At 43.2% G+C, this 22361-nt stretch overlaps 2 protein-coding genes across 7 annotated transcripts in view; one reads left to right on the forward strand and one right to left on the reverse strand.

Moving 5' to 3' along the window:
• Positions 1-1325: 1325 nt before the first annotated feature.
• IDI1 (isopentenyl-diphosphate delta isomerase 1) lies at positions 1326-7566 on the reverse strand. 3 transcript variants are annotated; one of them, XM_038128959.1, is made up of 5 exons: positions 7438-7566; positions 6244-6407; positions 5086-5178; positions 3705-3835; positions 1326-3163 (listed from the first exon to the last, which is right to left on the reverse strand). In XM_038128959.1, the coding sequence occupies exons 1-5, from the start codon at positions 7530-7532 to the stop codon at positions 2846-2848; spliced, it is 801 nt and encodes a 266-aa protein (XP_037984887.1). In that variant the 5' UTR covers positions 7533-7566; the 3' UTR covers positions 1326-2845. The 3 variants fall into 3 exon arrangements, with proteins under 3 accessions (XP_037984887.1, XP_037984888.1, XP_037984890.1); XM_038128960.1 differs by having other exon boundaries at positions 6244-6404; positions 7438-7563; XM_038128962.1 differs by lacking the exon at positions 7438-7566 and adding an exon at positions 7215-7423.
• A 5233-nt stretch (positions 7567-12799) lies between these two features.
• Positions 12800-22361, forward strand: part of WDR37 (WD repeat domain 37) — a 44368-nt gene continuing 34806 nt past the window's right edge. Inside the window, exons 1-2 of one of the 4 annotated variants that reach the window (XM_038127460.1) lie at positions 12801-13053; positions 18938-18969. The gene's annotated coding sequence lies outside the window, so the exon portion shown is untranslated. Of the gene's footprint in view, positions 13054-13623; positions 13815-18937; positions 18970-22361 lie in introns of those variants that run through there. The other 3 variants (XM_038127458.1, XM_038127461.1, XM_038127459.1) reach the window with 3 other exon arrangements.

The raw sequence follows: 22361 nt of genomic DNA on the forward strand, positions 1-22361 counted from the left end.
AGTGTTTTTATGTTAGTTTTATGTTAAGTATGTTAGTTTTATGTTAGTTTTATGTTAAGTGTGTTTTATGTTAGTGGTTAAGATAATTCAAGTTCGGTATTTCATTATCTTGATGTTGCAGTTCCAAGAAATACCATGAGAGAAATTTCCCAATTCTAGTGGCAGAAAACATTTATAAACAGATGTAAAAAACACTTTCTTGCATATTCTTATTCCTGACTTTCATGTATCAGTAAAGTGTTTCTATTTCTATACAAACCTAATTTAAAATGAGGTTAAATCTAGAAATGTGAACACTTTGTTAAACTACCATTAATAACAAATGCCTGGGTTCAGTAAGGTTTGGATTGCTGCATGCAGATAATCCTTTGTGATGAGTTTATGTTGCTGGTGAAGGCTGAAAGGGGTGGGGAAGTAACAGGAAAGCATCAAGAATCCACAAAGGTTGTGTTTGTGCACGGAAGCACAGGAGCAATGCTGCCGCTTCACTGAGCTGCAGGGTGTCTGGAGGAGAAACTGCAGTTCTAGTACTGACCTGCTGCCTGTAATAACCTAACAGCAGGGGAAGGTTACACCTTACAACCTGGAATATTTCAGATTAATATTTCAGATATGTAGAGAATGAGGATCAGACTGAAATTTTGTGCCAAGCTGTGACATGCTACTGTCATCCTTGGCTTAGCAAGACATTTTCACTTCAGGACCTGATAGACAAAATTCTCTGTCCTGCTCAAGGCAAAATATATTGTCAAATGTGAAATATTTTCTTTTTGTCCCTACTTGGTCAACGGTTACATAGAGGTTTGTGAAATTCTGCATTATAAATGTGTTGCTTGAACAGCACACTTCAAATCCATGTTAAAAATTAACACATGCCCCCCAAAAAATAAGGGGGAAGAAAGAACCCTCAAATCACTACTCTTTGAAATACAGCCAGTAACTGTTCAGATGTCAGCTTTTGCAGCATGTGTACATTGACAGAGCTTCTCTCATCTACTTTGTGTAATCAATTCAGAATTAAAGCAGACTGTAATGCTGCAAAGAAGACCAATGTCAAGAAAAACTGAGGGACTTTTAGGAACTGTTAAGCAAAACTTTTCTTTCAGCTTTTGTATGCACAGGGCTTCTACTTCAGGATCTGTTTTGCCAGCTTTTGCTCCAAACTGAACGAGAAAAACAGAACATTTTTCCAGTAGACCTGTGCCCTGCTGCCCTGCCCACATCATGCTGCTTCAGTGGTGTTTAATAGGCAGGGTGCTGCTTAGAGTGTGGCAACAACAGATTATTCTCCATGTGGCTTCACATCTGGAAAGAATACAACAGTCCAAGGGTTTAGGCAAGGTGTTTTAATTATAAAGTTAGATTTAAAAAGTATTTGAGAACTTCTCCATTGCCTACAGCTGGGTAACATGGCTGATTGCACTAAATTCAAGAGAGCTGCTACATCACATCACTGCTCCCTCACCTGGTATTTTATGCTTTGAAACAATAGATCAGTTCTGGCCAATACACAACAAACTTGGCTCTAAAACCTTGAACCACTGGAGGTGCTGGTACGTGGAAGCTTCAGTGCTGCAGTTACAACAGGGATGAGAAAGAGAAACCTTGACCATGGAAAAAGTTCATTTTACCCCTAACCCAGACACACAATCATTACAATCATGTTTGCTTGTAATGATGAGTGGTATGATAAACATCCTATTTCATCAGGCTGTAGGAGACCTTAAAAACTAGTCTGAGTAGTGTACTAACAGAAGACATCCCAAAAGGGTCCTTTTTTAGAGGACTCTCCCTCCTCCCCAGTCTATAATTAAAACTGAAGTAACCCTTGAGTATTTGTCTTATTGAAAAAAGCCTCCTAAGTTACTAGCAATTGATTAACTGCAAGATCAAAAAGGATTAGCTCTGATACTCTTTTACAATTTCTAATTAACTGACATCAAGACCCAGTGTAAGCTCACAAATTGTCAGTCTTGAATTATGGGGTTCAGGGGGTTTGAGTTGACTGGGAATGACTATTACAGGAAAAAAAAAAAAACAAAACTTTTGTATCAAGATACCTTGTTTTCTGAAAATGGAGAAGAGCCATTTAGTGCCCATCCTGTCCCCAAAGACAGACTACTGACATTAGACAGGTACCATTTACACTTGCTGTAATTAACTTTTTTTTTTTTTTAATTTGAGATGTCTAGTACTCAACCATCAACTAATCAGAAAAGCCTAGTGGGGGAAAAAGCCCCAAACAGTGTTTATTATCTAAAGCTGTAACACATATGTCAGCACTTCAAAGTCAAACTTACTCCACACAGGCAATCCAATTACTTAAGATTTTATGGGTTTGGTTAATTATAGAGTACAGTAGCTGAAGAGATTTGCTTTCTGCAATTAAAAATAATCCTGATTACATTGAATTGCTTTTTTCTTCTGGCAGTTGGTCTTCTCAACATCACAGCAGAGCCCAGAGTCATGTGTAATCATTATTTAATGCATGCTTGAGTTCAGTGGGAACACCCCAGCCCTCCTCCCTGAGCTGGGCAGGAGGTGCCTGGGCTCCCTGCCAGCTGTGCAGGGCACACTCAGGCTGAGGATCTTTCACCAGGCAAGAGAGGAAGAGGAACCCAGGGGTTTCATGCTACTGGTACCCATTTTACATGAGATCTTAACAGGCCCAAGAGAACTAAGGATGAAGGGGAAGAGGTGACAAAGACAGAAGTAAAAACACTGGCTATGACATCTGTATAAATTAAACATGCTCCATGTGGAGCAATTCTCTGCACAAACATCATGATTTCTCAGTGTAAATGACACATCACTGCTAGCCTTCAGCACCTTTTATCCCAGCTATTCACATTCGGTGTATTTTTTCATGCTCAACAAATTTGTTCAAGTTATTCAAGTTATCCCACCACTTAAAAAGAAAGGTCTCTGCTATCAGCTTGAACCATGGAGTAATCTTAACTTCATTCCTGGCAGCTTTGTCCAAGAGCTGTTTCAGTTCTTTCTGCGTCACATAGCAGTAGCTTTGGATCTCGTTGGGGTCAGGATTCAGCGTCACATCCTTCTGCACAAATAAGATATAGTCTATCTCATGTTCTCCCCAGATGCCATCAGACTTGGCCTTGTAGTGAATTCGTGTCAGGTAGGAGATTTCTTCCGGAGGTACCTAAAAAATACACCTGTCAGAAGTGCTGCCAGACCAGGAGAACTGCACTGCTGGGCACTGCAGGACAATTTATCAGCTATTATCCTCTTCCTTAGAAATTGTTCCCAAGTGTCCAACTGCAATGCACTTGTTCACAAAGAATTACTAGGAAAAATAAAAACTTGAAGCAGTTTGATGGCATGAATTGCTCAGCATTTCTCTAGCCAGACTCACCCTGTAATACTTGGAGTGTATTTCTCCTATGTGGTACGTTTTAAATAATGTTTACCAGACTTTACTGCACACTCACTGAGCACTGGTGAACACAAACACTTGCACCTACCCCTCACCTCCCAAGGAAAAGACCTGACAACCATCTGAAGCCAAGGTCAGACAGACCAAGTGTAACCCTGCCCTCCAGGGATCTCTGGAAGTTCACTCACTTCTCTGCATCTCCAAAGATAAGTTCATTTTTTGGTTTGAGGCTGACTCTGTCTGCCAGACACAGTCTGTAAACTGGCAAATGCCGGCAAGAATTCCTGTTTGTCCCTCCTTTCTTTACCTGCTCCATGGGAATTCCCAGCTCTGCTTTCAGCCGTCTCTGTGCTGCTCTCCGAACACCAATGGCATCATTTTCTTCCAGTTCTTGTGGATGGCTTAGAGGGTGACTGCAACAGGTGTTGGTAAAACAATCTGCAAGAAGTTCAATCAGTTCATTTTTGACACACATACGGACCTGGGAAAAAAACCCAAAAAACCACAACACCAAAATCCCCCAGAGACAAAGGCCAGTTATTCAACACATCCCAGCTTCATTTCTGTTTTGCAGAGAAGGGTCCCAGAAAGAGGATATTTACACCTCCTATTTTCCTTTACATATCTGGCACTGGGATTTGCCTCTGCCAAGCACTACTTTGCAGACCAGTGTTTGATACACATGAGGGCAGGCATTCTTATCCCCAACACATCCACTAAGAGAGCCAGTCTATAAAGGCCTTGTTTATCTCTCAAATGCTAATTAAAATTACTTTTGGGAGTTCATATGTAACTGAAACATGAAAATATTCCCAGAGCTTCAAGAACAGCTGGCAGTAAGTAAAATACAAAGTTTATACTTGTGTTTAAAGGACAACCAATCCATACTCTGTTTCAACCTTTTGCCTATAAAAGTCAAGCTCAAAAGCATCTAAAATACAGTTAGAAAATCTACAAACCACATTTAAGCATTTTGACTGGTTAGCAGAGAAGGAAAAAAATTAAAAGCAATCTCTAAAGATTCCCTTGGAAAAAAGAAAAAGGTCTTCCTTCCTCAAGTTGGAAACACTTGATTTTGTTTTCCACTGAAAATTCTGCAACGGACAACTTGATGCTCCCTCCAGCATGCCTCATGTAAGCTGTTTCTATTTGATTCCCCTCCTGATTTTTATGCCTCTCTATCTGCATTGACAGTAACAGTTCAGTCATGCACTGCATGCTTTGGCCACACTTTTGCCTCACTTGTGGCAGAGTTAAACAAGTGTTTGTTAAAACAACACAAACAAAGGTCCACAGATCTCCCAGGCACCAGGGCTCTGCTGCACATCAGCTTTTACCAGCGCAGTGGGACACTCTCCACAGCCACCAGAGCCATTTCTTCAACTCCAATAAATGCCTTGCAGCAGAGAGGGTAAACACCACACCCTCTGCCCTTGCACGAACAGGATCAAACATGTCAGGGAACAACCATTTCCCAAGAATATATATAACAATACACAAGCATTCCCATTATCTTACTTCACTCACAAGATATTTTGAACTCTCAAAAGAATTGAAAGTATGTTCTCTCCAAAGCAGCAAATTCTAAAACCTCAGAATGAGCTACACTGCAGGATTGGATTGATGTATTTTTTTAAAGCACTGATCCAAATAAAACCTTTATATAAATACAGTGTTTCAGTACTAACCTGGAAATGTAATTTTTGCATTTGACCTCTGCTGCAGCAGCAGTTTATTTTCCGTATTAAATAAGAAAACACTGAAAGCTCGGTGCAGTAAACCTAAAAATAAAAAAAACACCCAAAAACTCAACAAAACTGAGATATTTAATAAGAGAAAAAAAAAGAAGATATTTAAAAAAAAATAAAAATATATAAGATATTTAAGAAGAGAGTAAACATATGAAGACAGTTATGGGCTTATAATGGCCTCATTTTAACATAATCCAATTTAAAATTAATATATGTTAAAAACCAGGGATTTGCTAAATAGCTCAAGAGCTATTATTCAGGTTTCTAAGTCAGGTTATGCAAAACATGAAATTAGAAGAGTTCCTAGACCAAAATGCAACGGAGGAGTTCTTCTACACTCAGTCAGTTCACCATTCTGAATGTGCACATTTGGGCAAGGTTCCAAGGAGAACTTGGCACCCGTAACTTTACAATCAAAAAGAGATGACTCAAAAATTCCTAAAAAACTGAATTTCAAGACCTTTCAAGAATTGCAAAAGCAGAACAAAAATAGGCTCCTTTAAAAACAGTATAATTGCTGTTTTCTTCACCTTTTGAGTCTGTTATTCCTCACTCTTCAGGAAGATGCTTTCCCTAAGTACATAAAAAGAGGTCACACACTACCATAAGAGACTGCTGAATCTGACCAACCTCAAGTAAACCCAAAATCAGTTCAACCCTTTCCTATTAGCAGTGTTTGAAGTAGAACTCTGATTGAATTGCTTTAAAATAAAATCTTTTTCTAATTGAAAATAACTCAGCAAAGAAGCAAACAGCATTCTTTAGAAAAAGCTACAAAGAACCAGGTATCCATAATAGGAAAAAAATACTGCTTTATCTTCAGAATGTAGTTAAAAATATTTATCAAGCATGTATGTGCTTGATACACATTTCTCTCCTTTGCAAGTGCCTCTAATTGAGTGTACATCCATTCTGCAGAATTTTAACATGAAATATTTTACGCTGAGGAGGAGGGGCCTAAGGGGAGGTACTTGATGCAACACTCTGGCTTGATCCAACACTCACCTGAGATCAAGGCTTTAATTTAATCATGACTATGCTTCTGAAAACATTTAATCAACTTAATGGTTCAATAGGAAGATAGGCAAACCATACCTTTGTCAATGTTTTCATTCAAGTGACAGTTTTTCTTGGTCTCTGCTCCAATCTTATTGTCATTTTCATCGATAAGGATGCACATCTCTGCCAAGAGCTGCACCTGCTGCTCATCCAGGTGATCTGTGTTTACTTCAGGCATCCTGATGGTAGCACACCTTCTACTGAGGACAGACAATGAAGAGTCAGTCATTCACTAAAAACAACATCCATAAGGTTCTGGGCAGAGTGGGAGAAATAACCTAATAGCTTGTTTCTCTGACATGGTGTAAATTGCACGCCAATTTTATTTTGAGAGGGTTTATATGCTTTTAGCTTCCTGAAATTTCTTATCCACAATACAAATCACATAGCAACACTTGGCAGGTGCTTGAAACATTTTTATTTCTCAGGAAGCCCTTGCAGCAGCTGCTGCAGGACAGCCATGCCGAGCCTAACATTTTTATGGGCTGCCAGTGGCAGAAATTCCAGTTCCAAAGATCAAGCTGTGCACCAGCTCTGGCTGCTTTATAACGCCAGGCATCCTGTGCACGAGGATTTCTCCTCTCCACAGTCTCTGAAGGCTCGGGAACAGGGTTTCAACCCGAGGCACCTCCAAAGCAACACCTGCCCCGCTCCCGGCAGCCCAAAGAATCCCTGAACGGGTCAGGATGGCAGGGACCCAGGGTGACCTGGTGACCTCCCTGCTCTGCCTGGCTCATCCTGGAGCACACGGGACCGGATTGCGTTCGGACAGCTCTGCAGTATCCCCGGGGAGGGGGCTCCACACCGACTGCACGGGCAGCCACACGGGAAAGGAGCTCTCCCTCACGTTCAGGTGCGAATTCCTGCGCATCTGCCCCTTGTCTTACTGCTCAGCAATGAGCACCATCCCCTCGGCACCCACCCACGGATATTTATAGATATGAACAATGTCTCCTCTCAGCTGTCTCTCCTCGAGGCTGAACAGACCCGGCTCCCCCAGCCTTTACTTCTAAGAGACGCGTGAGTCCCTTCGTGACCTCCGCTGCCTTCCGACAGACCCGCTCCGGGAGCTCCTCGTCTCTCGGGTACGGAGGAGTCCACAAACCGGACACAGAGTCCTGGAAGCGCCTCGGCAGGGCTGAGGGGCAGGGTGGCCGCTCTGGGCCCGCTCGGCAGCTCTGAAAGGGGACTCTGTACAGGGGTACAGCCCCGTGCCCCGCTCCCGCTCACCTCGCAGTCCGTGCGCTCGGCCCCCGCCGCTCTCCCCTCACGCCGGGGCCGCTCCGAGGGGCCGCGCTCCCGGCCCGGAGCAGCGCGCGCCACATCGCTCGTCACACCCCGCCCGCCAATGGCGCCGCCGCCCGGCGCTGACGTCACCGCATCGCCCGATCGCCCCACTGCGGCGCGGGGGGCGGCGCCAGCAGTGACAGGTGGGGGAGAGGAGGGCGCGGCCAATCGCGACACAGCCCCCGAGCGGCGCTGGCCAATAGAGACGGGGCGCGGCGGCGAGCTGGCCAATGGGCGCGGGGCAGCGCGGCGGGCGGGGCGTGCGGCGGGGCCCGCAGCCGGCCCGGGTGAGGGTCGGGATGGGGCTCGGGGTCCCTGAGCAGGGAGAAGCCTTTGGCTTCACGGGAATCACAGAATCAATGAGGCTGTAAAAGCCTCTGAGCTCATCGAGTCCAGCCTATGACCGGACAGTACCATCTCGACCATGGCACCTAGTGCCGCATCCACGCTTCGCTTAAACACCTCCAGGGACTGTGACTCCACCACTTCCCTGGGCAGCCCATTCCAATGTCTAAAGCTTGAATATTTCTAACATAAGCGCTGCTTATGGTCTTTTCACCCACCCACGAAAACGAAGGACTGTGCCCAAGTACCGGCTCCTACAGATGTGCCGGTGTTTGTGGCAAGCAGTTCCAGCACGGAATTTTTGCTCCGTTCTGGGAGCGTTCCCGGTGGCGGCCATAAGCCCGGGACTGCAGAGAAACAGGGCTTTTGTCGTAATACGACACGAAGAGACGACACGGAAACTGCTGCTCTCCAGGTGAACAAAAAACAGGGCCCTTTACTCCAACATTTATAGTTTTCCAAAAGTGATAGTGGATTGGAGGGTGACAGTGCCACCTCTCCAATGACACTGGACAGACCAAGAGTCCATCAATTCTCTCCTCCTCCATGAAAGAATGCAAAACATAAGTTATTTACAGAACTGTGTGTGAGAAAGTTTGTTACAAGAATGCAAACATCAGAAGGCTTAGCAAAGTCTTAAAAAAATCAGGGAGACAGGCTTTTTGGCACATCTCATCCTGGATGCTTTTCTTTGATCCGCGGTAGCATCCTCCGAGCTGAAGAGGTTCGGCGTGTGCCGCACAGCCCGGCCCGTGGCCCCGGAGCGGGGAGCACTGGCTCCCTCCGGCGCGGGCAGCTACAGCTGCTGGCAGGCAGTGCCTGTGCTAGCCAGGCTCGGAACTGCCCGACTCAGCGAGCTCTTGGGGGGCCCGGCAAGAAACAAACATTCTGGGAAGGAATGGAGCACAGGCAGGATGTCAAGATGAACTGGGGAGTTTAGATATGCACTGATAACAAATTAGAAAAACTTCAATACCAGCTTCTAGAAACTTCACACCACCACAGCTAAATACCTTCTCAGCAAGACTTTTGCTGGTTGGTTTATTGCTTGTCCACAGATTTGGGTTTATGACTGGATGCCATAAAAAAGCCTAGAAATGACATTTAACATGTCTTGGAGGCATGGCTTGCTCTGATTCCCTCTCAGGTCAAGTTCCAGCACTCCAAGGTTTGCTTGATTTTTCCTGGGAACAGGACAGATGGCCTGTCACTGAGAGATGTCATTAACAGCACAAATGTTCAAATGGACTGTTAATATTTTTCAATGGACGGGGGATGGGGTGGGTTATCTTAGAGCATTCCCCTGTGCAGAGCTTGCTGAAAGAAAGAAGAGTGGAGGTGATTTGAGTGAAAGCCACTTGAAACCAGCAGAACATCAAAAGTGAAAAAAAAAAGAGGACTGTAACAATGTGTTGTCTGCTACATATCCTTTTAACTACATAAAACATACCATTATCTATTAATGTTAATATTGCGTTATTCATTAATGAACTACAAATTTAATGTTATCACAGGACTGTTGATAATAAATATGTACTGTCAGAAAGGACAGAAATGTACACAGATTGCTTTTTATTGAGTTTACTTTTCATTACTTTGCAGATTACTTACTGCTGACTCACTGGCACAAAAGAACAGTAAAACAGTAATTGGAGACTGATATATACTGATATATCTTCATAGATACAGTGAGAACATCCTTCACTACATGAATGACTTGCTTGTTTCATCGTTCCAGATTAAAAAAAAAAAACAACAAATAAACAAAACTGTAATTTTTTCTTCTATAATTTTCCTAAAGTAACAAAACAAGCTACACAGATTTATCAAAAAAAAAAAAAAAACCAACTACTGAGATGGACATAGAAACCAGCATTTCATATGATGACAACAGAGTTAACAAGGAGCTCTCCTGCGAGTGAAGCTCTTTTAGAATAGAAACTACTCCCCTGGGAGGCAGAGATGTGTCTGTGCCTGGGGCACGGCTGGCATGGGACATTAGCAGGTGTACACAGTGACCTTCAGGCTGCACAGCAGAGGGAAACCAGGTAAAATGTGCTTATAGATGATAGAGAAAAAAGGCTTTTCTTCCCAGCAATAACTACTGAAAATTTCTATACAAGCACTTTAGAACCTGACAGTCAGAAACAATTACAGTTCTTGTCTTGCACAGGCAAAGAAAGCACTTTACCTGAGTCAACGCTGGTGAGCAGCAAGAAGTGGCAACAAGTCCTGGTGGATAATGAGAGGCAAAGAAGCAGGGACAAAGCATGACGGAGACAAAACAAACCATTTTCACAAAACAAACAAGGGAGAGACTTCCCAAGCCTTTAACCAGATACCGGGTTTTATGTCACCTGTATCATCTTTCCTTTTGCTCCCCTCCAGACTTGCTCTTTGCCTTCAAAGCTCTCTGTGTTGAAAATAAAGCACGCTAATTTTTGTAATGGTATGCACTTCACTGTACCCTCAGAACTCCTACTCCACCCTGCATAAACAGAATGCCTGAAGTGACATACAAATGCTTTTGAGACTTAATTTTTGCATCTCCTGAAGTCCCCTGACTGTTTTCAAACACTCAGCTAACAAGGGAAAGACAGTTTCCTGTAACAACTGAAAAGTCTTTCATTCACCTGAAAATCCAACCAGTTGCAAACCTCTGACATAGTTTTGGTGCCTACTAAGAGAAAGGGAAGTGCAACACCCACCAAACTGAAGAAAAACCTTTCAATTCTCCAGCAAATTAAACAAGATGATCACAAGCTACAAGATTAAATGAATGCTGAACAAACCTGGGATTTAACCCCAGCCTAGAATGCATAAACTCCTGAAAGATGCTTGTCCTCAGTTTTCAGATTTGCCAAGGAAAATTAATGGGCTTCTTTCCTGCCCTTCACATCCAAACTTCTTCTTTTTCAGCTACCTGTTCACTTGCTCTGATGTTTAAGACTTCCACTTCACCCTTCTCAGCTACAGAGCGCTCCTTGTTCCTGGTCTCCCTAGAGAATTTCTCTTGTGAGTCCTTTCCTGCCTGGAACCATAGCCCTTCAGAAAATATTTGTCTAAATGATCCACTCATGTGCTTAGTGAGAAACAACCTGGGTTTTATCTGAAATGAGAGGTAAATTCTTCCCAGTCTTAACTAATCTCCCGTTCCCTTGACTCTTCTTAAAAGGCCTCTTTCAGGGAAGTGGGTTGGCTTCAGCTCACTTCAGAGAAGACAGATGTCTTTGTAGTAAGAATGTAATACATATATGCTAAATATCTAAGTAGGATGTTGTATTTGCATTTCGTTCTGCTATCTCAAGCTGATGGAAAGAGTGCTGTGATGGATGGCTTCCAAATGTTTTTATACAGCATAAGGTGAATGAATAATGGTATAGGAAACCACTCTTCTAGGAAGGAGTTATTAGAAGGTTTCCTATATGAATCAAGAAATAACCCTCGAGTCCTTTTCTCCCTTTAATTTTTTTGGTTGGTTGGTTTGGTTTTGTTTTTATTTCTTTTGGTTTGAGCTCTGGACAGAAGGCTTTGCCTTTTCCTGCCACATTTACAGATTTGAAAAATGCTAATTTGGGAGGTTCAGATATTGTTCTGTTGTGTTGCTGATTTCCCAGGCCTCCTATCTTGTCTTTTCACGTCCAGCCATGGGTGCAGAAGTAGATTTGTCCAGGACAACCTAACTTTTTCCACTCTATTTACTGTAGTCTTATTGAATAACCTATTGAGAAGGTGCTGACTAGTACTGCCCTGTTTCCCTAGGCTCCTGTATTGCTATTTATGTCTCTCCTTTTGTATCAGGTAGTTTGTGAGAAGCAGTCTTTTGTCCTGTACTTGCTCCTACACATTACACAGCGCCTGCTACTCCTGCAGTGCCGTGACAAAACCAAACCAGTAGCAGAGCTAGAGTGGCAATAGGCCACCTGTCATTCTCTTCTCATGAAAAAGCAACTGCATCCATACAAGGCCTGGTAATTTTCAGGTGAGGCACCCTGTACCAAGGAAAAAGTTGTTTAAGCTCATCTTTCCTCATTTCAGTATTTGGCATTTCTTCAGGTAAAAAAATGGTCATCTCTGTAGTGCACTCTGCTCCTGGGGAGTGTGCTGCTCCAGAGGAGAAGGAAGCTGCCAAGTGTTCTCTCCAGGAAATCTCTAATGTGGATCTTTGTACTCCTGCTGGACATTTTTTTCCTTCATACATATAGCTAAAATTGGTACAGTACAGTACTGTTATATTAGTGTAAAGTAATTTTGGTAGGGATTATGAGGATTAAAAATGTCTAGTTAGAAACTGAACAGCTGAGAACTTCCATTGTCACTTGGCTAAGATGGCTGAGCCACCCACTACTGCACCAACTCTGAAGAGAATTCAAAGCATCGGACTGGGGCATTTGGTCAGGTTGTGTTCAGCTCCCTCCTGGGCACCTCTGTTCCATCTCTTGTCCCTCTCCTTTTGCCTGTGCAGTCTCCCCTCTTTTCCACTCCTTGAAGCCATTTAGCTATTTAGTTTGCTCCCTTTTAGTGGCTTTGAAGAAGGGAATAGGCTAAAACTACAGGATGTTCTCAACCAGTTAGGCTGGTGATTTTGGAGAATGACCTCCAGTAATGAGAAATATGCTAGTAAAGAAGTAAACCATGAATTTTGTTGCTGTTTAATACAGCTTTAAGATATGACATGCAGAGAAGTGAGTAGAAAGGAAAAAAGACAAATGAGAACTGCAGGCAGATTTGTAGTTGGGAAGCACATTAAAAGAAAATGTAATATTTCCAGCTCTCACTGGCACATGTTCTTCTGGCCTTTTTACAGACCTCTTCTAAGGCAGTTAAGATAATCTGCCGGAAGAGAGAAAATAATTAGGCGAAGGCCTCTTTTGACTTTCACTATCTGCTACAATGAATAAGAATTTTAGGTGGAGGTTTATTCCAAGTGCTAATCAGCAGAGGAATTAATCACATTTCAATTACGCATTGTAGGCTTCAGAGTGAACAGCCTACTTGCAGAACGTCGCGGTTAGCTTTGATGCGCTCTGTCACTCCGTCTGCAGACCAAAAACTCCTCATTCGGTATCTCCCAGCCCTTCTGTATTAAAAACCATGGAATTCCAGCGGTGTTTCCGCAAAGTTTCATCCTCCTTGTCAGTCCACCCGATGCAGTGTTACTGGAGGTAACTGACTCCCTGCAGCAGCAGCGGTTTCAGTTCGGCAGCAGTAACGGTAAGCTAACACAGCGTTACCCCGAGGGGCCGCGCTCGGCTCGGAACACTCCCGGCTCTTTAACCTCCAGCACTGCGGGGACCCGGGGAGCAGCGGGGCCGGGGAGTGAGGCGGGGCAGCTCCTGCCCGGCCCCGGCGGCATTCCCGAGCCTGCGGGGCTCTCCCTGAGGCCGGGGCACTGCCGAGCCCGCGGGCTGTGCCGGGCGGGAGGCTCTCCCTGAGGCCGGGGCACTGCCGAGCCCGTGGGCAGTGCCGGGCGGGAGGCTCTCCCTGAGGCCGGGGCACTGCCGAGCCCGTGGGCTGTGCCGGGCGGGAGGCTCTCCCTGTTCCCGAGCCCGTGGGCTGTGCCGGGCGGGAGGCTCTCCCTGTTCCCGAGCCCGCGGGCTGTGCCGGGCGGGAGGCTCTCCCTGTTCCCGAGCCCGCGGGCAGTGCCGGGCGGGAGGCTCTCCCTGAGGCCGGGGCGTTCCCGAGCCCGCGGGCAGTGCCGGGCGGGAGGCTGTCCCGGTGCCAGCCCATCGCCATCGCGGCTCGGAGCGGGGGCCGCGCCGCTTCCGCCGGATGTCGCCGCGAGGGCTCGGCACCGGGGAGGCGCGTCCTGCCCGAGCGGCGCCGCGATCATCGCCGCCGCTGCTGCTGCTGCTGCCGCCGCTGCTGCCCCTCCCGCCTTCTCCTCCTCGTTGTCCTCATCCTTCCCCTCCTCTTTCTCCGCGCCGCCTGCGGCCCTGCCCCTCCCCGCCCGCCGCCGCGGCTGTGGCTGACAGGTGAGTGCGGGGGCAGCGGGGCGCGGACCCTCCGCCATCTTCGCGGCCGCCCGAGGGGCTGAGGGGTGCGGGGGTCCGGCGGGGTCCGGGCAGCGGCGGTGGCACCATCGCGGTGGTACCTGCGCGGTGCCGCCGCCGCCTCCCAGGCCCGCGGCGCAAACCGGGGCTCCTGCCCGGGCACCCCCTCCCTGCCCGTCCTATTCTGCTTTATTTCCATGTGAAATGACTTGCACGTTCTCCTATAAAAACCCGAAATAAGCGAAAATAAGCTCTCCTTCCTCTTTTGTGTGTCGCGGTTTTTGAGCGCTTCCAGCCCCAGGCTGTAGGGATGGTTCCAGGTCTGCGGGTAGGGAAGCGGAGGGTGCTGCTCGGGAGACTCCTGTCGCTAACTTTGTTTGTGTGCTGCTGCCTATCCTAAGGACAGGCCAAGCGTAGAGCCCCAGTAGTTTACAGGTGGAGTTCAGATCCTCGGACACCTGTACAAATGGAGTAAACATGAAACCCTCAAATTTCTGAAGCGGGGCACAGCTAAATGATGAGGGAGGCACCATTTCTGGTGGCATGGGGTAAATCCGGCCTTCAGCAGTGGGAGGATGACATTGAAGTGTCCAAGATGGATTAAAGTTGTCTGCAAAGAGCCATCTTCTGTAGTTCTCTCCTTTTCTGAGCTAAAACCCTGTGAAAATAAGTTTGAGGGAAGAATAGATATGCTTAATGTATTGCGAGGTTGAGTGGATGCTAGGTTCCATTCCTTATGCAAAAACGAGGAAAACTTCAAGTTGTGTTGATCTGTGGCTCAAGGACATCATGGTGTTTGTGAGAAAAGAAAAACTTCTATGTGTGTTTTTATCTCTCTTGTCCAGCTTGTCAAATTTATTTTGTTTTTGCTGTTAAAGTGGGCTTTCTATAACAGTAATGTCACAGAAGGTTTTACATAAGGAACTGGTGGAACAGCTTCTTTGAAGTGATTCAGTGTCATTGAGTACACCTTGACATGATACAAACGTCTGTTGTTCAGGCACCCATTTTACATTACAACTGCATCATTTTCCTTGAGCAAATTCCTGAAACTGCTTCCCAAGCAAGTCTGCTGTTGGCGTTTCTTGATGATTTTGAAAGAGCTGGTAACTCCAAGAACCCACAAGTATGTTTTCTAATGAGTAGTTTAGATTAGATAATCTTTGTGTATGGTGTCAGCTCTAACCTGTCTTGTAGTAACTTTAGATGTTGCTTTGTGTGTTGTGGACTTGGGCAGTTATTTTAAGAAAAAGTGCTGGCACCAAACATTAGCATTTAAGGCAGAGGCCAACTGTAATGTTGATTGTCTTTTTAATGCCAGTTGTTTATGTGTATATTTGTCCCTGATCTAGGTTCATCATGTTAAATGTAAAGATTTTAACATGAGACTGCCTCTTTAATATAGACAGGCCTTTCCACCATCTATTTATTAAATTCAGGACTTGTTTGAAGTATGCAGTCTTTAGTATGGACTGAAGTGCTTAAGTTTGTTGGTATGATCACAAGACAGATATTGTGAGTGTGGTGATAATGGCTTACAATAAGATCTTACTTCTATGAAATCCTGAAATTGCAAGCCAAAACTAGTATGTGCCAAGTAAGGAGGAATTGAGTGGTATTGCATTCTGTGAATTTGAGATGAGATTAGGATCATTTTATGTCATGGATTTTTAAGTCTTGGAGCCAAGACTAGTAGGTTGTCTTGTGAGGTGAAAGCCAGGGTGAGGGGCTTTTTCTGGAGGCCAACCCTTCAAAGCCCTGTGGGGAAGAATTGGTTACTGCTCTGTGAATGACCACTGAAGAATGGACTGGAATCAGGATGGTCTTCTTGCAAGCCAGAGTGATTTGTATTTTCTCATCTGCAAGCAATATGTACTGACTATTTTTAGGCTCGGTGTTCAAGATGGTAGGCTGGGTGCTTGCAGTGTTCTTACATGGACTGTTGGTAGGTTCTGTAGTTCTCTGTGCTAGACCACATGAGGTAATGCTTCAACCACATGAGGTAATGCTTCAAGAATGTGCTGTACAGAGATTATTTATGGGTGCTTCTGAAGAGCTTGCTAGATATATTACAGTTAGAATCAAAATCACTTGCTTTTGTTCAAGTCTTAAGAATTAAAAGATTGTAGCTTACTATATATTCCCAGATGAAGAGCAGTGATACTAGAGACCACTGTGCTTGAATAAGACCATAATAATAATTAATTAATACATCCATAACAAGTACACAAATATTATTTGTTTAGGGACTAGCAGAATAAGATTGCAGAACTTCCCTGAACAAACACCTGGTTAAATTGCCTTTGCTGTTGAACTTCCTTAGGATTCCTCACCCTCAGGTCTTGTATTTGCATCCCTGTACCTGCATGGAGGCTACTTCTAGGCTGTTAGGGATTTGCTAATACAGAAATGGGAGCTGCAGTGTCTGTGAAACAGCTGAGGAAATAAAGTACCCTTCAAACATGTTTTAGGAGTTAACCAGCTGTAAGTAATTTAGCAGGAACTGATGCTGTCTGTGGAATTCTTCAATAAAGAAGATACCTCTAAATAAAGAAGGTACAATGTATACTGATAGGTTACTAACTAGCGTTGAACATAAGATTATATTGTTATTTCCCTTGCACCATTTAAACTAGTTGAAACAATTAGCACCCTCAGTGAGCCCAGGTGGCACTGGTCTCAAAGGGGAAGCTTTCAGGTTTTAGTCTGATGGTTATTAGTGGACTCAGGAAGGTTTCTACTATATTTAAGAAAGTCCAAGTATGCTAATTATTGTTGTTTAGTATTAGATAATATAAGCTTGTATGGTGAGAGTGACATTTTTTGCTTTAGCAGACTGTGTGGCAGGCTGGGTCAGCCCTGCATTTTGGTGTGACTGCAGCATTTGCTGACATAGTTGAATTAGCAAGATCAAAGCTTGCAAGCTGCAAAACTGGGCTGGCTTACATTTGGATGTTGGTGTTAGAAGCTTTCTTAGAGTAGGTACTCACTAATGTGTTAAAGTTTTTATCCTTGATTTCAGCTGTATAACATATTTCAAATTTATTGGTGCAGCTTCTTTACTTTGCTTTCTAGTGAAAGGAGCTTGTCACCTTCGGTGGTGGATGCCCTTTAACATTTCAAGGAACATCCAGTTTCATTTGAAAGAAAGCTGCACTAAATTTAGAAAAAGAAAAATCAATGTTGTAATGCTTGAGTGGATTTCTCAAGGTTTGAGCACACTCATTAGTGTTTCTAACATCATCTGTGATGATCTGGAGTGGTTCTGTTTCCTAAATATTTACCTTTAGCAAAACAGCTAGTCTTACAAAGCAGTCTGTTTAGCCTGATCTTTCTCAGGTGTGCTGTAGTCTTGCAGCTTGCGTTGAATTAATGGCACTTGAATGTACAGCATCACTGAAGCAGATTGTTCACTGAAGACCTCAAAATGAAAGTTTTACTCCTTTAAATTTGATTTCTTTGCATATTAATAAAAGAGTGTAGTGGCATATGTTGATACTTAAATTCCCTTAACTCATGAATAATGCTGTCAAACTGAGTTCCATGTAATTAAGAACCTAATAACTGTAATCATTCTCCTCTCTTTCTGTTTTCCCTCCCTTCTTTGTGGAAAAAAAAGCCCCAAACCCACACACTCCCCTACATTAATGGGCATCTTTGTATTGTAAGGTTTTAATGCTGCACTAGACAATAATTACTATTGTAAAATGTCTTTGTGTTTTATGTAGTATACACAGAAATTTTCTTCTAAGCCATGTTTGAAAATGGGAGACATGAGACGAAGAGATGTAAGCACACACAAATACACTAATATTGTGTGGGTTTTTTTCATTTAACACAATCATTTAAGTAGTAACTATTGCTATTTTTAAACTGTAAGGAAAATGGAGCAGGGAGATGTTGGAGAAGATGTTGCTGAATCTTCCTGATGCTTTTCCTTTACAGACTTGTGTGTTGTCCTGAATGAACAAAAAAGGAAATGCAATACTGTAGCTGTTCTGTCTGTGCTCTGACAGCAGAGCACAGCTTTTCTCCCTGGCTTCAGCAACATGCATACCCCAGGAATTCTTTCCTTTCAGCAGCCTTCTTGTTCTATGTTCAAGAGCAGAAGTAGGCAAGTACGATGAGTTACTGCTGCAGTGAGTTTTTAAGTCTGGAAAGGCCAGTGTGTGCACTCTTTGTTGGTGCTGTTTCTCTGTTGTAGCTGACTAAAACAGTAATTGGTTACACATCTGCTCTTTACTGTTACTCTGATGAAATATTTCCTGTGGCTGAGTACATCTGTTACAGAAAGGTAGGTGGTGGGACTTTAATTTAACACACTGTAAAATATCCTGTGAGTTTAATTAAACCACGTATCTGAAATACTGGTGTATCTTTGAGTTCAGCAAGTAGTAACCACCTGTGGTCTAGATGTTTTCTGGGACAGCTTTTACTCCCCTACTTCTGCAGATTTATGTTGCTAGAAAGGTTCTCTTGAGGCTTTGGCAGATCATTGTGTGAAGTCTATGCAAATAGAGTGTTTTCCAAAAGGATTGAGCAGAATAGCTCAGTATGTCTCTTAATCTCACTTCTTAGTAATACAGTACTTGTGAAGTGCCACCATAGTGAAAATAGTTTAGTAATACAATATGCTTCCTCTTTCTCCCCCTCTTCCTTTTTTTTCTCAGAAAGTACATTCGTTCAGCCTTTTTTATGCTTGATTGCTAATTTTTAGCTTCTGTGAATTCAGCTTCAGTTGATTCAGGAAGCAAGATTCCAATAATTGGTGGTTTTTCCATCCTACTTGGGGCATTACTGAGTAGAAGGAAAGTGACCTTAGTGAATTTTTCTTGTCAGAACCCATTTGGAACACTCAAAAGTTAATCTTAACTTTGTCTGGCTAATAATATATAATGGATTGTTTTGAAGCACTTTTTTCTTACTTGGTTTCACTGGTATTTATTTGGTGCCTAGCCTTGACTTGTGTTTATGTTTTCCCTCATCCCCCCTTTCCTGTTGTCTGGTGTGTTTTAACTACAAAAGTTTCAAAGAATTGAAAGACTTTGACTGGTTTGTGTACTACTGACTGTTTTACTAATCAATATTTAATATGGTTTTCATAGGATATGTAACATGACACTGATATTCTGGACAGGTAATTTTCATTGTTTGAAAAACTTACATAATAAGGGGAATCAGGTAACTGCTAGAAATGAGCACCTAATTTTTTTAGCATCATATTGCCAAGGATCTGTTTTGTGAAATCTACTCTTGAAAAACCTATAGCTTCTTACTGCTGCAATTAGAATCAGAAGAGTTCTGAAATTGTCAAAGTGAAATTAATATTTAAAGGGACACTGTCACTATTTTAAAATTGGATTAAAATCCTTGTTCTAAAAAACCTCATTGATTATTGCTCCGTTACTCACAGTTTGTAAGGCTGTTTGGTGGGATTCAGAACAATACTCTTAAAGGCAGTGAAGCTATTCCCCTTAACTTCTTCCCATCCTCTGTATGCACATGCCTGCTTGTGGCCTCTTTGGTTTCAGCTTTGCTGTGGCTGTGTGCACCCTCCTGCCAAGTCTGGGAACAGCTGCATGTTTGCCCTCTCCAGAACGTGCATGGGTGGTGTGTCATGCTGCTGCATGAGGAGAGGGCAGTCCCTGGCAGTGACACTGGCTGCAGGTGAAGTGCTGCTGCCAAACAGAGACAGTGACGGCCGTGATTCCTACCCAGTCTGCTCCCTTTGCTCATGAGCTGCCAAAGTAGAAACTTCTACATGGAGAATGTGAGAATTTCACTCTGTAAAGATCTCATGCATATGACTGTGTCCCTTTAAATTCTATGTGCTAGAGTGTATAGCTGCCAAATCTGTGTTGACTGATGCTGAGGGCTGCAGTTGATTCACTGAGGGAGGGGATAGCACCCAGAGGGACCTTGACAGGCTTCAGGAGTGGGCCCATGCAAACCTCATGAAGTGCAACATGAGCAACTGCAAGGTCCTGTGCCTTGGGTTGGAGCAGTCCCCAATATCAGTGCAGGCTGGAGGGTGAACAGATTGAGAGTAATCCAGCAGAGAGGGACCTGGGGGTACTGGGGTATGAAAAAACCAGACACGAGGCAGAAATGTGTGCATGCAGGCAATGGCACAAGGAGATGTGGACCTGTTAGAGCTAGTCCAGAGAAGAGCCACAAAAGTTATCAGTGTGCTGCAAACTTCTTCTGTGAAAAAAAAAGCTGAGAGAGGTGGGGTTTTTAGCCCAAGAGGATTCTCTGAGGACACCTTATCAGGGTCTTTCAGTACTTAAAGGGAACTTTGGAGAAAGAGAGACTTATTACCAGGGACTGTAGTGATATGACAAGGGGTAGTGATTTTAACCTAAAACAGGATAGATTAAGATTAAATAGAAGGAAGAATTTTTTACAGTGGGGGTGGTGAAACATGGGCCCCAGCTGGCCAGAGAGGCAATGGATGCCTCACCCATGGAAACATTCAAGGTCAGGTTGGACAGGGCTCTGAGCAACCTGATGCAGGTAAAGATGTCCCTGCCTATTGCAGAGGAATGTGACTAGATGGCCTTGAAAGGTCCCTTCCAATGCAAATCATTCTACTTAAAAAAAAGGTATTGCTCAGTAATGTCCTCCAAAATGAAGTAGCTTGGCAGAAAGGGCAAGTGGGAACTAACGTAGTTAAATCAATGGCTTGTAAGGCACAATACATTAACATCTTTGTGTCTAACAGTTCAGGAGCCGCATCTGGCAGGGATTAGAAATTGCATTTTGGTTTTTTTTTACCCCCCTCTGCCCCAGATCTTCAGTGAAATGCTGTTAATGGATTTATGGGATTATATGTAGCTATGTGTATGAATAAAACTGTCTTTACAAATCTACCTGTGAGCACACTGATGCTTCTGGCCTTAAAATGTAATCCCAAACTGCAGAATATAGTAACTGAAAGCCATTGAAAGAGTAGTTCCCAAGGAAGCTAGGAAGCAGGGTGGAAAAGGGAGAATATATATATATGTATGCTTGGGATCTGATCTTCTTTTGAAAAGAAATAGGAATGGGATGAGCACAGAAAACCTGTTCCTCATTCTTGACCATATGTCCATGAACAGGAAGATACTTAGTGAAGCCCAGAAAATTGGCAGTAACTGTTTATGGGAGGGACTTTAAAAAAATTTGTAGAGGAATCTAGCCACAGTGAATAGCAGAATTTAGGCAAATAAGGAACTACCCAATGGTAGTTTTTTCTAGTCTCTTCTTTAATTTGTGAATATAGCTATTTAGTTACTACTGATTAATCACACATAAAAAGCTCTGATGGGATTAGGTGCAGGGGAGGACTCTGTGGAATCCAGAGGATATGAAAAATAAAATTTAGTACAGTACAGGTCACTGGTGCAACCTAAATTTTATTTTAGATTCACTATGGAATTGGTGTCAGGTTACTGGAACCCGGTTCTTCCAAAAGCTAATTAAAATACCAAGTGTTTTAATAAGGATGGATGGGCATTAAAATCTTAACTAAATCTAGTCTCATTTTTGATACCAATACCTGTATCTTTCTACATTTAAATTTTTTATATAAAACCCAAAGGAGATTTCAAGCTCTTGTTATTCACGGTGCATACTGTGTTTTTAGTAAGGTATGCTTTCCTTGGCTTTATGATCTGTTGAAAAGCTGAAAACTCCATGTCAAACCCCTGAACTGGTTAATGCCTGGTCTTGTTCATAGCGATGGTGCTCATTCCTAGCGTGAGATCCAGCGTGTTGGCGGATCTTAAATTGGAAGTGGCCCTGGGTTTGGTTTAAATTTTCTCTGATCAACTTGTGTAAAGGAAGCTCAGTTGCCTGGTTAGCTTTGCCAACTCTGCTCTCCTATTTCTCTGCAGACTATTGCACCTATTTTAAGTTTTAATTGTTGTTTCAGAAATGATTTATGCTGGAGAATGAATTTTTATTTTGTTCTTATTGTGCATGATTGAAAAATTTTGGGTAATCAATCCTGAAACATTTGAAATGTTTAACAACTGGTACCCTATGAAACAAAAATTAATTTCTGTTGAGTGTTTGGTTTAAATTTAAAAAATCCAGAAATTAAATGTTTGTAAAAATAAGATTTTGACAGTAAAGAACATATTCTCCATATTTATGCAATCAAACATAATTTGATTCTTCATATATATTCTCCACATCTATGCAATAAATCAGACATAATTTGATTTTTCTTAAACAGGGGAAGCAGTAGCTCACACATGGTAATACTGTTTGGCGATACTGTCAGGTGGTTTCAGGCATATTGAAATGCATATATTTGGCTTTATCAAGGTGACAGAAATGAACCACATCACCAGCAGCTTGTTAAGTCAGGTGCACTTTCACTACTCTCATAAATTCATGGGCATTTTCATTATTAAGGAAAGTGAAACCATGAGCTGCCAAAAACGGTGGAAGGTAGTTTTTAGAACTTCTGTCATGAAAATAAATTTCTGCCTAATTCTGAACAAGGATGTCTGTTAAATTTTGTATAGTAATGCCTAAAGT

Source organism: Motacilla alba, chromosome 2, assembly GCF_015832195.1.
Source record: "Motacilla alba alba isolate MOTALB_02 chromosome 2, Motacilla_alba_V1.0_pri, whole genome shotgun sequence".
Lineage (NCBI taxonomy): Eukaryota > Metazoa > Chordata > Aves > Passeriformes > Motacillidae > Motacilla > Motacilla alba.